The sequence below is a fragment of the Aspergillus vadensis genome, assembly GCF_003184925.1.
Source record: "Aspergillus vadensis CBS 113365 unplaced genomic scaffold BO88scaffold_4, whole genome shotgun sequence".
Classification (NCBI taxonomy): Eukaryota; Fungi; Ascomycota; class Eurotiomycetes; order Eurotiales; family Aspergillaceae; genus Aspergillus; species Aspergillus vadensis.
This window is the reverse complement of record NW_020292042.1, coordinates 891,038-903,311: the sequence shown is the minus strand read 5'-3', so window position 1 is coordinate 903,311 and position 12,274 is coordinate 891,038. Positions and strand designations below refer to the sequence as shown.

Genomic DNA, 12,274 nt, shown 5'->3' with positions numbered 1-12,274 from the left:
GAGGAGTGGAAGTTGAGCTGCTGTCCCAGAAGCCTTTGAAGTACGAAGGCTAGTCCCTTAAATATATCAGGTACGTCGTTGCGCATCTTGGCTGTGTTCAAAGCGTCGAAGCTTTCGGCAGCACTACTTGATTTCACGTCATTGGTTTGTTCTCGTGGATCTCGTTCAAGGCGAAAGGTTTTGATGACAGGATGGTGTGGTGTCCATATTCATTGAGGGTTGCTAGAACACGAAGCTGAATTGTTGTTCACATAAAGTGAACAATGGTACTTTCATTCCGCCGGACACTGCTCGAGCAGTTGCCAGAGAAAGCGAGTAAGTGAATGGTAGGCACTTTGTCATTCTGTACCAATCCTGACTCTTCCCTCTTCTGCGTCACAGACCAATTAGTCTGTTGGTGGAGTGATCACAGAGACAATCACACAGTCTAATCGTCACGCACGCGAGACATTTTGACGTGTCAGAGTTTGAAGAACACCATCGTATATATACGTCAGGCGAAGGGTTTTTCTGCAAGCTCTGCTTCATCATCAGTAGACGATTCCGACATTTCTAGACGCGTGCAACTCGTCTTGTTGTAATTGATCGTAGACAAGGACGCCAAGAACGTGTAAGAAAGTGATCGGATAGTTCATGAATGGTTCTATGAAAACCCAAGTGTATTCGATTAGATTGCCCCTTTCAATATTGCCTTTGACTGACAAGCCGCTCCTTGAAGCCTCTGACCAAGGACAGAGTGTGACAAAATTCAGTGAAAGTGACGCCGGCTTTATATAGTATATGTAAAGCACATTCCAGACATGGTGAGTTGACCGTGCACAGGGTATTGCCTACTACTGTGGTTATAATCCACGAGGACTTGTATTCTTCGTCAACCTGAGATTGAAGCCATCGATCACTGCTGTCTCCTGGGAGTGATTTGGCAGCGATACCCGGCAGGGTAATTTGGTGTGGCACATTTTGGCGTACGCCTAGTGCTACATCGATACATTGCATGATTCGATGAAGCTTCCATTGTATGGCTCCTTCAATCACTATCATTATGATCCTCGGGTATGGAGCAGTTCCCGAAAACGTTGCTTCTTGGCCGGGTTGGGTTGCGGTTCATAACCACACCCACAATGGTGGTGTTTGTCATTTTGCTGAAATACAAAGATGTATATTATATGTAATGATTTTGAGTTGAAGCATGGCTGCCCAGTCTCCGTATGACCTTCATCTGTTCGCTATCGGCAGGAGGCCCGAAAAAGTCGGGAGTATCTCGTAAAGCAGCGACTGAAGACACTCAGTATTCGGACATCTGTTTGGGCTGCGGCATATTGGTCAACAATCATAGGCGTATATATACTAGTAATTAGAAATAGACTCACCGCAGTGTTGCCCCAGAATCCAAAGCAAACTCTAACCAAGTGGGCTACTTCGGGAAAAGTATTTCTGTACCACAAATGTTTGGGATATTGACATCGCTGGTCACTCCGCAGATAAATGAGCCTCAAGAGGCGCTCTTCCCGAAATGTGGGATTGTGGTGACTAGGTTGCCCAAACACGCAGCGTGGATGTGTCCATAATGGGTTCCTTTTCTTTGTAGGAGGCACGAAGCTTGAGCCGGTGATTTTGCAAAGGATGACGCCCCGGCACGCACCAAAGAGTTAGGGGATGTATCCCCTCTCTCATTCGTCTTGTGGAACAGCACTAGCGTATGTGATAGGGGCTTAGTACACTTTGTCATGCCCGATGCTATCGCACACAAGATCGGATGCGATATTCGTCAGCGAATGTGAAGTAAGACAGGTTTTGGTTGTGTGTGAAGCTGATTGAACATGACGGATCCAAGAAGAGATGGGGAGAACCACTTGTCGAGCCCCATACGAATGATGAGTGTAACTGGTTTGCTATGACCGAGTTGAGAGCGAGTTCCTGCCGTAGGTTGCAGAGCATAATGATGTGCTGTTCCTTGGAGATTCCTGGAAAAGTGCCACACAAGTAGAATACCACACTTTGAAGCTAACAACTCCTCCCATGTCTCTCGTACCTCCGAGGAGATACATCAACATTCCATCCTCTGGTGAATCACCTTTGCTAACAGATTCTTTGTTTGTGTAAGGTGCGCAAGCCGTAGGCACAAATTACTCATTGTAACAACCTTGTCCGCGATACTCGTGATGAAGGTTGGTGAGGAAGAGGAGGATGAGGTCATACTGTAGGCTGCACCGCGATATGAGCAAAAAGAAATATGGTTGCAATGTCAGCCTTGGGTGCCGCAGGTTGGAGATTGGGGTGAGTGGAAGATGGAGAAGTCTTTGCGAGGCTAGGCCTCTGCGGTTTGAGGAGTATGAGCGGATTATGTCCCATCGGGCAGTGGTCTCGAATGTTGTTATCTGAAAGTCGCAGCCATCAGTTGAATGGTCAAGCGTCTGTCAACGAAGACGTGAGACTTACTCTGCTGGGAATCTCCACTTGTGGTCGTGTATAATTGCTTGCTCTGGCCTGGCTTCCATGGACGCAGACTAAAATGTGCTTGCCCATGACGTATAAGGGACGGTGAAAGTCGGGACCATTTTTGCCCGAGTCCCAGGCCAATATATGTAACTCAAATTATAATATGGGTAGTCAAGGTCCCAAAATCCCTTCACAAAGAGATGAAGAGTAAGGGGAGTAAAGTGTGCTCTGCCACGGAGTTTTTAAACGCCAGACTAGCCGGAATTGATGATTTCCATGTTCAGCTTGCAAGTTCGCGACTTAAAGCCAAGGCGATTATAACCTGGTGGGTTTCTGATTGGTTATAGAAACCTGTCTGATCCTTGCAGGATAATAGGGAATCAGAGTGCAGTAATACTGTAGAAGAGATGCTGGAATAGGTCCGGTATGATGACTCCGCTTTCTCTTGGAGCTCGCATGGGTATGACAGAAAGTCGGTAGGAAGATTGGACAAGGGTCCTCGATAGTAGTGATTCGAGCATATCCACATCAATGTGTCACTGCTTGCGAGCGAAATTAAGCAAGTGCAGTGACCGTGCTTGTGCATCCTGGGAAGTTATGTCCCACAAGCTACAAGCAAGTGGAACCTTGGTCTAGGTCAAGAACCAAATCGACCTGGACATGTCGACACACCAGTTTTAGGTTGCTCGAAACCAAAGGGACATGTTTTGAGTAAGGAAGGTCGTCATCAAATAGAGCATGCGAGACACATGCGATTCCGTAATTTGTTATATCGTTCGTTATATAATCCCGTTGCTTCGTACTTGGTCGGTTCGTTGACAGTTGCGCAAATTCTCACCGTATATGGCGGAAGAATCGACCTAGACCCGGGTTGATAGTACCGTGTAGCAGGACTCATCGTAAAAATCCTGTCGTCACAGAAATGGTTGCTGATCCTACATACAGCCCACCAGACACTGTGATCCCGCTGTAGCGGGTACTTTGTTAGAAAGTGATCTGATTTCTGCAGATGCTCCCGTTGTTCACTCACAAGACATCAAGACTCTGCAGAGCCCAGCTTCGAGCGATGTGATGTTGGCTTTGCAGCGATGCTGCGACGCCAGATTCCATTTTTTCTTTTGGGAAGCAGACAATCTGCTGGGAAAGATGCATGGGTGTGATTAGCTGGCACCGGGTGTCCCCGAGTTTTCGCCTTAGACTCATGTGAATTGTCCCGGCATGTTGTAGATCGTGCCAAGACATGTTTCAGCACCTTTGAAGAATGTCTTCTTCGCAGACACTGCGTCCGAAAGATATTTAAAACCCAAGTATCGGCTGCTCCGTTAGACATGTCAAGGAGCTAGCGGGATAAAGTAGAAGAAAATGACGCGCAGAGGTTCTTCTGAATGATGCTGCGTTCAGCAACTCTCTGCCTAAATCTCATAGTACGTTGTCAGTATTAAAATCGTTGTGAGAGTCAGGTATGCAAGAAAAGGATGACCGACTTACTTATCAGTGACAGCACTCTGATAATTGGAGCTGAAGCTCAAAGCATAAACAGAGTAAGCTAGCGGTCTCGATGCGATGGCGAGACCCGGCTCGAATGACCATCTATGCTAGTGTTGCTGCTCACTAGTGACGATATAGTAAAGAGGGTGTTCAAACCACGTTCGGTAGAGATGTATAGAATATATAGCAAGGCGATATGCATAACTGATGGATCCTGGCAGTTGCGACGGTTGCGACCGCTTGAAGCTTGCAGGGCCGATCCACGGAAGCCTGAGCCTTCATATCTTCAGAACTGCTATCACCGCAAGTAATTTCGCGGTTCGGAAGTTTTTGCATCTTCCTGGGATAAAATGCAGTGAGTAGTGCTTATCAACGTACTCCACGAAATGATGTGTAGATGATGCTGCACACCAGCGTTGTAGGGATGAATATGGACCATCCACAGTGTAGCCCTTAGAGAATATAGGGGACAAGCTGGCACTATCATCCGGAGCACGAAGATGAGAGTATAATGTGCTCCTCTTGAGGTGAGAGCTTGACAGGTTCTTATTGACGGGGTATAGAAGGCAAATTAAGAAAGATAAGAGATGAGAATATGGTGAGCCCTGGGCGTGAGTCGCGTTGAGCAAGCCACAGACCCAGTAAAAGAAAGAAAGAAAGTAGTAGCTTTGCTCAGAGAGGAGTATATAGATCAGACGATAGTATAGTATTGCTCATGAGATGAGAGCCATGTTAGGGTAGTCATAGTCGAGATACCCTTTGTCTATACAATTTTTTTCTGTGTTATGAGAAGGATAAGAAAGAAAGGAAAACCTCAGATGAGAGAAATATCAGGACCCGTATTTATAGCTGCTCATCCCAGTAAGAAATGGAATACAATCGCCGCGGTGATGGTCGTTTACAGTGACGGGGATAGGTAGTGACGGAGACATCCAGTGACGGCGTTAACGTGATGTAGTGATTTGAAATATGGAGTGGCGTTTTTACGTTAATAGACAGGGTGAAGAGATGGACAACCCCAAGGATCTAGTGGGCTTTTGATCGTGAAATAGGATATTCGTGAATTCGCACCTTCACGATTTCTAGAAAGGTAATATGCCTACAGTGACGCTTCTAATAGACGAATGATCACATTCATTGTAAATAGCTTACTAGGCAGGATTTGTGTGCAAGTCCGAGACCGGAAGACTTTTATTCCATGTGGTTGGCCAAACTCCTTGAAACATTGCTGCCAATACTATATACAGTACAAAAAGGTGATCCACAGATGACAAACGAAATATAGTTCTTTCAAAAGAGTGGACGGGACAAGCCCAAGATCATCTGTGTCATGCCACATGCACATGCACGGGCATTTGTCAAGTATCTGACAAAAGAAAGTAAACGAGTGGTAGGTTGCAGAGCCATCCAGTATGGCTTCTCAGCAGACCCAAATCGAATCATCATCGCAACATAGACATTAACAGGCATCCCACATCCCGAATCATAAACATGTCAGTCATATCATAACAATCATAGCAAATGCCACTGCAGCCCAACCTATTCCCCACGCGATGCACGCAAAAACCAAAACAAAATCAAAAACCACAACAGTTCAAAAGCAATAAAACTGAAACCCGAATCCAAGTCATATGCAAAATGTAAGCAAGCGCTCGATATGTTCCGTCCCGTTGTTCCGTTGGACTGCCTGCGACGCGCAGGCAATGTCCCATGGTGAAATTCAAAAGATGCCATCCGTGAAAGAAAGTCATAAAAATCGACGAGAAGGTGTGGAGGTAGATGTAAACGACTGCAACATATTTCAGATGCTCGAGAAATCCACACTCAACTCGGAGAATGAGAAAACGCTGGTACGCCGATAAAGCCGAAGGAGTGCGAAACGTAGAACAACATCGCTAAATTGTCAGACGAGGTCATCATGAAGCTAGTCCGTAAGATATATCCAGTCGAAGTGAATGGTAAGCTGTCTATGTATGTATATGGCTAAATCTGGCTAAAACTGGCCAACAGTCGTATGTCGTTAAAGCATGTAGAGAGAAGGTGTACGTCTGTCTAATTGTAGACGACGTAAAGGAGGCGGAGGTGGAAGCACAGAACTCGATCAGTTTGCTTGTTTGGATGCAGAAGAAACGCAGGCAATGTAACTTTGTCTGGGCACGGTGGAGAGAGAGGGAGAGAGAGGAGAGAGCTGAGATGGGCGATGTACGGTCGGCGTGACCCAACCTTCGCGGGGCTAAACTACTGGCTGAAGCCGGAGTCTTCCTCCTTTACGGGGGCGACACCATATTCCTGAACCATGCGTCTGAAGTCTCGGATAACCTTTTCAGGAACCCGGTCCCACATGAGGGAACGAGAGTAGACTTCAGAGGTAGCCTTGTTCGGGAGCTTGTGGGCAACGTTACCACGCATCGCAGCGAGCGCCTGCTGCAGATTAGAAGGCTGCTGCTGCTGCTTGTAGTCGACACCCGCATCATCAAAAGTCGTCAAGGAGTTGTACTGGTCCGCGTTGAGAGCGAAAACCTGCTCCTGTTCCTGCTGCTTGGAGGGCATGGCCAGGGTGTTGTGGAGTTCATCCAAGTTCGACGGTGCCGCTGTGCCGGTCATCTGAGCCATCTCGGCTCCAGTGATGGTGGTAGGCATGGGCATGGCCGACGAGGAAGCCACAGCGCCTTGGCCCTGAGCAAGCTCGGGTGGAGAGGAAGACAGAACAGCCCGGAGAACATTCGCGGACTCGGCGCGATACTCCTCCGAGAGCTGAGGCATGGAGCGAGCCGACAGCGTAGAGCTGTTGGAGGCAATGAATGCTCCGAAGAGAAGGCACATGTAAAAGGCGTTCCAGCTGAAGGGGTAGTCGCTGGTCGCAGACTTTTCCTTATCGTTCGTGGAGACCACCAACGAGGAAGAGTGTGCCGTCGAGGTGGGAACAGACTCTGCGTCAAGGGAGAGGCTGTTCACCATAGTAAAGTCTTCCCAAGGACTGCTGTCCATGGTCAAGTTCTCAAAGTCCGAGAACTCGGTGGTCATCGCAGGGGCGGCGGTTCGTGCGTGTCTCTCGAGCTTCTCCACGGTCTCCTTGAGGATGTTGTTCTTCTTTCGAAGATCAGCAGTCTCCAAGGTGTGCACCCGGATCAGTTCATCCTTCTCCATGTGCATGGTGTTGATGTACTGGGTGATTTCCTGCTGGGCGGCCATCCATTCGCTCTTCTCGCGAAGGAGTTCGGCCTCCCGTAGGCGCATGTTCTGCAGTTCCTCCTCGAGGTCGCTGATGACCTGGGTAAACTGCTTCTTCTCCTCTTCCAATTTCTCGGTGTGGAGCTTCTTGCGCTGACGGGAATCCAAACTAGAGGACAAGATTAGATATGGGCTGATGCCATCATGTAAGGGGGGAGGGGGCAGTGGGTACTTACGCAGCTTGACGGTTCCTCAGCAGCCGCTTCTGTTGTTTGAGTTCTTTGATCTCCTCCTCATTGGTCGACTGGCTGATCAGCTGGTCGATGTTGCTCAACGTCCGTTCTGCAGGAATCTCAAAGCGAGCGTTCTTCTTCCGGATCCCATCCCGGCGCACACTCAAGGGGGAACTGTTGCGGTAGGTCGGGCTCTTGGTTGGCCGCGACATAGCATCAGGCAGATCCGTTGCAGCGGGCATCCAGCCCTGACTGGACTGCGGCGACATAGCCACAGTGGCAGGGTGGGCGAAGGCCATGCCGGGACGGTAGGACATAGAGGGGATGTTGATGGTGCTGACAGGACCGACGGCACCGCCAGCAAAGGGGGCTGACGAAGCGTGATCCAACTCGGAGGGAAAGTGATCGTACATGGCGGTAGGAGTGCAGGAGCCCGATTCCTTTGCAAGCTGCCAGGAAGCCTGGTGGCCGTATGGAGCGGATGGATGAGCGCCGTCTACCCGCATGAAAGGATTGGGGGCGGTTTCAAAGAAAGCGTGGCCGACTTGGGAGTTGTGACGGGACTGTGTGCTAGAGACGGATTGGGAGAAATCGGACCAGACGGAATCTCGATGCGCAAATGCATCGGGTGCATGGTCATATGAGGTTCTCCGGTGGTCGGCAACAGTGGAAGGAAGTTCGGGGGAAGTAGAGTCGAGGATCTTATCATCAAGTACACTCATGTCGTCTTCTTCTGAATATGACGGTTTGGCATCCAATGTAGAGGGGGATTGTTGGTAGAAGTCAAAGGATTGTTGAGAATACCTTGCCATAACTGTGAATGTGTATATGACGAAGATAAAGATGAAAAAAGGTGGCTTTGATCAAGGAAAAAAGCCCGTGGTTGCTTGTAGAGCAGTCAAGAGGCGGTGTGTAAAATAAAGGTTCGGGAAAAAAACAGGTCAAGAGGTGCGGGGTTTTAGGGTGGTTGGTGAAAGTATTTAGAAAGTTTCAAACTTGTGAGAAATGGGAGGAATGAAGATATAACCCGTGAGAAGGAGAACGAGAGAGTATAATCTCGAAAGAGTCTCAAGGGAGGAGGAGGAATGGGGAAATAAAAAAGGATAAGGTGGGAAGAGAAGTAGATCGATCGGGTGGTGGTCAAGGTGTAGAGTAGTAGAGAACTAGCGAAGTGGAGGCAGAAGAGGAGCAGGGGAGGAAAGAAGCGGAATAAGTATAATATGAAGGAGGAGGGGAGGAAAGGTAAAATCGAGGTCTCTTGTGATCAGACAGAAACCTCTCGCGAAGAGAGTTTGAAGTTCAGTATATTGATTGATTGTGATGGAGGACAAGAGCAAGTGACAAGCGGGAGGGGGAGTCCATATATCCTTCGGGGCTGAATCAGGAAACATGCGATTGAGGGAGTCCCTGACCAAGTTCAGAATAGTAAGACTGCTTTTCGACCCAGCACGAAAATCTCAGGATGAGTGAATATTTTTTTTTCTTTCCCAGAAATTAAAATTATAAATAAAGAAAAATAATATTCAGATTAAAATCCCAAGAAATAAAAAAAATGCGAATAAAAATAAAAACACTAACTATAATCATAACCATACTTTCTCTCTGGGACCTGACCCATAACCTACAGACGGACCAACAGCGGCAATCATGGGGGGAACCAGAAAAATAGGCACTAGAAAAAAATAAGGGAGAAAGAAAAAATAACAGAAATAAAAATAAAAAATAAAATAAGGAATAAAAATTAGGAAGAGAAGCAGAGTGAGTGAGCCCAAGGAAAAACACCCCAAAAAAAACCAAAACCAAAAATCCCACCTAAATCCCGTGCTCATGATTTTCCCACGGCCTTCTTTCTTCCCTTCTCCATCGGCCCTAAACAAAGTAGTAGGTAGAAACCACAGACCACAGACCCATCGCTCGCACTTCCTCGCTCACTAATCGGCCGCGCCCCCAAAACCACCCAACGAGCATCCGGCGGTCAGCGGAAAAGTCAAAAGACGAGGCGACATTTCTGACTGCTCCCGAGATTAACGAGGAGCGATCATTGGATGCTTCGTTGGGCAGACGTGCAGCTGGCAGGGGAACCTTTGGGACGAGAAGGGTGGATGAATAATCATCGTTCCTGGCTGGTTACTCGCCCAGTGCTTTTGACTAGAGACGAATCATGATCGTGATGCTTCTCATGTAGTACCCATGATGATTGATCTTATCCCCTGGGTTGGTAAAGGTTGAGGTTATTCACATCGTCAAATGTAGGTACTAACTAGCGGACTAAGGAGGCTAACTAGCGAGAATATTGCTGCCCTGGAAGAATCCCGATGATCGCCTTGCCGGTAGTCTACTATCTACTGTAGTACTTTATTGTAGGCCTAACTTTCTTCAATTATTTCCCAATTACATTACATCAAAGGAAGCATCACCATTATCCATGAGAATATACTTACTATTTACTACCTAAACCACCTAGCAATCTTAGTAGAGACTAGAAAGTAGGAGATGCTTACCGACCTTAGTAAGTGAGTATGCTTTCACCAGATGCGACTCATACATAGTGCAGAATGTGATAGATGATAGGCCGAAGGAATTCGGTGGGATCTTCCCCCCAACTGTCGCATAAGTAGAATAGCATAATAATCAACCCTAACCGCCAAACCTAACCAACAATATCGACAAAGAGCCCTCGCCCGTCAATAACGGCGGCTATATGCCGTTGCCTGTCTCAACTAACCTTAACTTTTGACTTTTGGAATACCAACATCAGTCAATCATCCGGACCGATGGATAGCCGCTCGGGATGAGTTCTCAACTGGGACTCTTACTTTTTCGTAGATACTACCCTTCCCAGTGAGTGCCGGTCTCCGGGTAGAGAGTGGGTTAGAACCCGGAGTCGTACTAAGTAAGTCCGTAGGAGGAGGAGTAGGGACCATAAGTTTCCATGCTAGTATAGTTAGTTAGATGTCTGTAAGTAGTGTAGTGGGTGCAGAGAGTGGTCGGTATCAGAACCATGGTTAGTATTACGGGTGGGGCCACAAATCGGATATCGATAGCCTATCGATTCGATCATTCCTGACAGTACGACCCCTCTATCCGATACAGTCGAAACTTCCGTCAATCCATGTGCCTGTCCTTCTCTCTCTGTGTGTCTGTCTGTCTCTCTCTGCCAGTCGCTTATCCCGTAGCAGCCCGAACTCAGGCATGCGTTTCCCTTCTCTATCCCTCCCGACAGTAATCAATCACATCCGGGAACGCAGAACGATTGATTGGTACCTGGGGTCCAGCACACTGGGTTCATGGTTTCAAGCACACACCACACCACAACACAACCCCTCCCTTCCTATTCATCCTCAGGTTCGATGATGATCCCACAATATACGTACATATGTAGGTGGGTAGGTACCTGAACAACAGGCCCGTTCATCCTACCAGGACCTGAGGAGGAGGGGGCCTCTCTTGGCTCCTCGGTGTTTTGGATTTGGGAAAGATGATGCCCAAAAGAGGAGATCGTCTGTGCGCTCAGTCAGTGTGCATCCATCCCATGATCGACCCCTGGGATAGGGCGAGTCGTGAGTTACAGGACAATACCAAGAATACCAGACGATGAGGCCATACCCCCCTCCCTCCCCCTCATACTTTTTGACTTCCGGTGGGAGGAAGAGAGGGCAGGCGGGCTTGGGATCAGATGGACGGACTCAATGTCATACAATACATACGGAACACCACCACCCATCCCACACCCCCGGGCATGAAGCGTATCGCCCTCCAGCCCTCAGTTGCGGGCATGACCAATCATTCGCGCGCGCGACAGTGCGACATCCCTCATGGGCTGAGAGGAAATTATTTCCATTGTGATCATCAGCATTGCACACCAGAGCGCTGGGAACCAAAAAGGCTCCTGAGGCTGGATCAGGCTGTTGATGCTGATGAAGAAGTACGGAGTGTTTCCTGCTAAGACCGGCTTTGAGGAGAGAATGATCCGATGGGCTAGTATCGCATCCTTCATTGAAGCCTCGTTCTTATCGTAATTCTTATTGTTGGTGTGATATGCCCGTGACAGCAGCCTCTCTCAAGCCTAGATGTTTGCTTTCACTTGCTACCATTATCACCCACCACCACAATGCTATACACATGCTTCTATTTTGCTTTTTGCCCCCATCCATAGCACCTCGATAGAGTACCTAGGAAACCACCACAAATTCATCTCTGGTACCGTTAGGGCCGGCCCGTAGAAGGGAGATCCATCCAACCCATCCAAAGAAGTTGATCCACAACCAATAACCACAAAGACCAAACCAGCCAGTCATTCCACGGGTGGACGACAAAACAAAAAACCAAAACAAAACAAAGGGCCCTTTTGCAGTTTCGGTTAGACTGGGTCATTGCCGGCCCGCGCGGCCCCTTCAATCGGCGCGCGCGCACATCGCATGCACACCCGTTCTGTTGCGACACACACCGCGCCCGCCCGTGCTTTTCGAACCAATTCCATGACAGATTACCTGAAATGCACATACCGCACGGAAGCTGCAACTCAGATGCAGAAACAAAAAAGCACGGACACACACTCTCTCTCATCCATCTCATCGGATTTCATCCTGGACTGGATGTCCTCCAGTCAGATACAGATCTTAATCAGGTTTACGATTTGATTGATTATTATTTATTTCTTTTTGGGGGATGATTGCCGAGCGGGTGTTTTTCTTTGCTTTTTTGTTTCTCGATTTTGGCGTTGATGCCAGGCTCTTAGTAGTTAGTTTAGTTTACTGTAAGTAAGCAAGTCAGTGACTTACTTACCTACGCTCTGTGCTTCACTAGTCAGGCAGGTAAGTAGTAGTCAGTTAAATTACCTTTTTCGGTATAAGCACCACCATCAACTTATGGAGCTTAATCCACTTTTGACGGTTCACCTGCATTTTCTTTCTCTTTCTTCGTGTGGTGTGGCGGGTTGATAC

At 48.0% G+C, this 12,274-nt stretch overlaps 2 protein-coding genes across 2 annotated transcripts; both read right to left on the bottom strand.

The window, feature by feature from the left end:
- Nucleotides 1-6,165: 6,165 nt before the first annotated feature.
- Nucleotides 6,166-8,143, bottom strand: BO88DRAFT_334222 (putative bZIP transcription factor; the record flags this gene model as incomplete). The annotated part of the gene is made up of 2 exons (XM_025702791.1): nt 6,166-7,267; nt 7,335-8,143. 2 exons carry the CDS (start codon nt 8,141-8,143, stop codon nt 6,166-6,168), a joined length of 1,911 nt encoding a protein of 636 aa, XP_025566036.1.
- A 2,912-nt stretch (nt 8,144-11,055) lies between these two features.
- Nucleotides 11,056-11,425, bottom strand: BO88DRAFT_402473 (uncharacterized protein). Its single transcript, XM_025706111.1, has one exon. It carries the CDS (start codon nt 11,326-11,328, stop codon nt 11,095-11,097), a length of 234 nt encoding a protein of 77 aa, XP_025566035.1. The 5' UTR covers nt 11,329-11,425; the 3' UTR covers nt 11,056-11,094.
- Between the last annotated feature and the right edge of the window lie 849 nt (nt 11,426-12,274).

Bases quoted from the DNA above. Each gene is read 5' to 3' on its own strand.
- BO88DRAFT_402473 (XM_025706111.1), bottom strand. From the start codon at position 11,328: ATGAAGGATGCGATACTAGCCCATCGGATCATTCTCTCCTCAAAGCCG.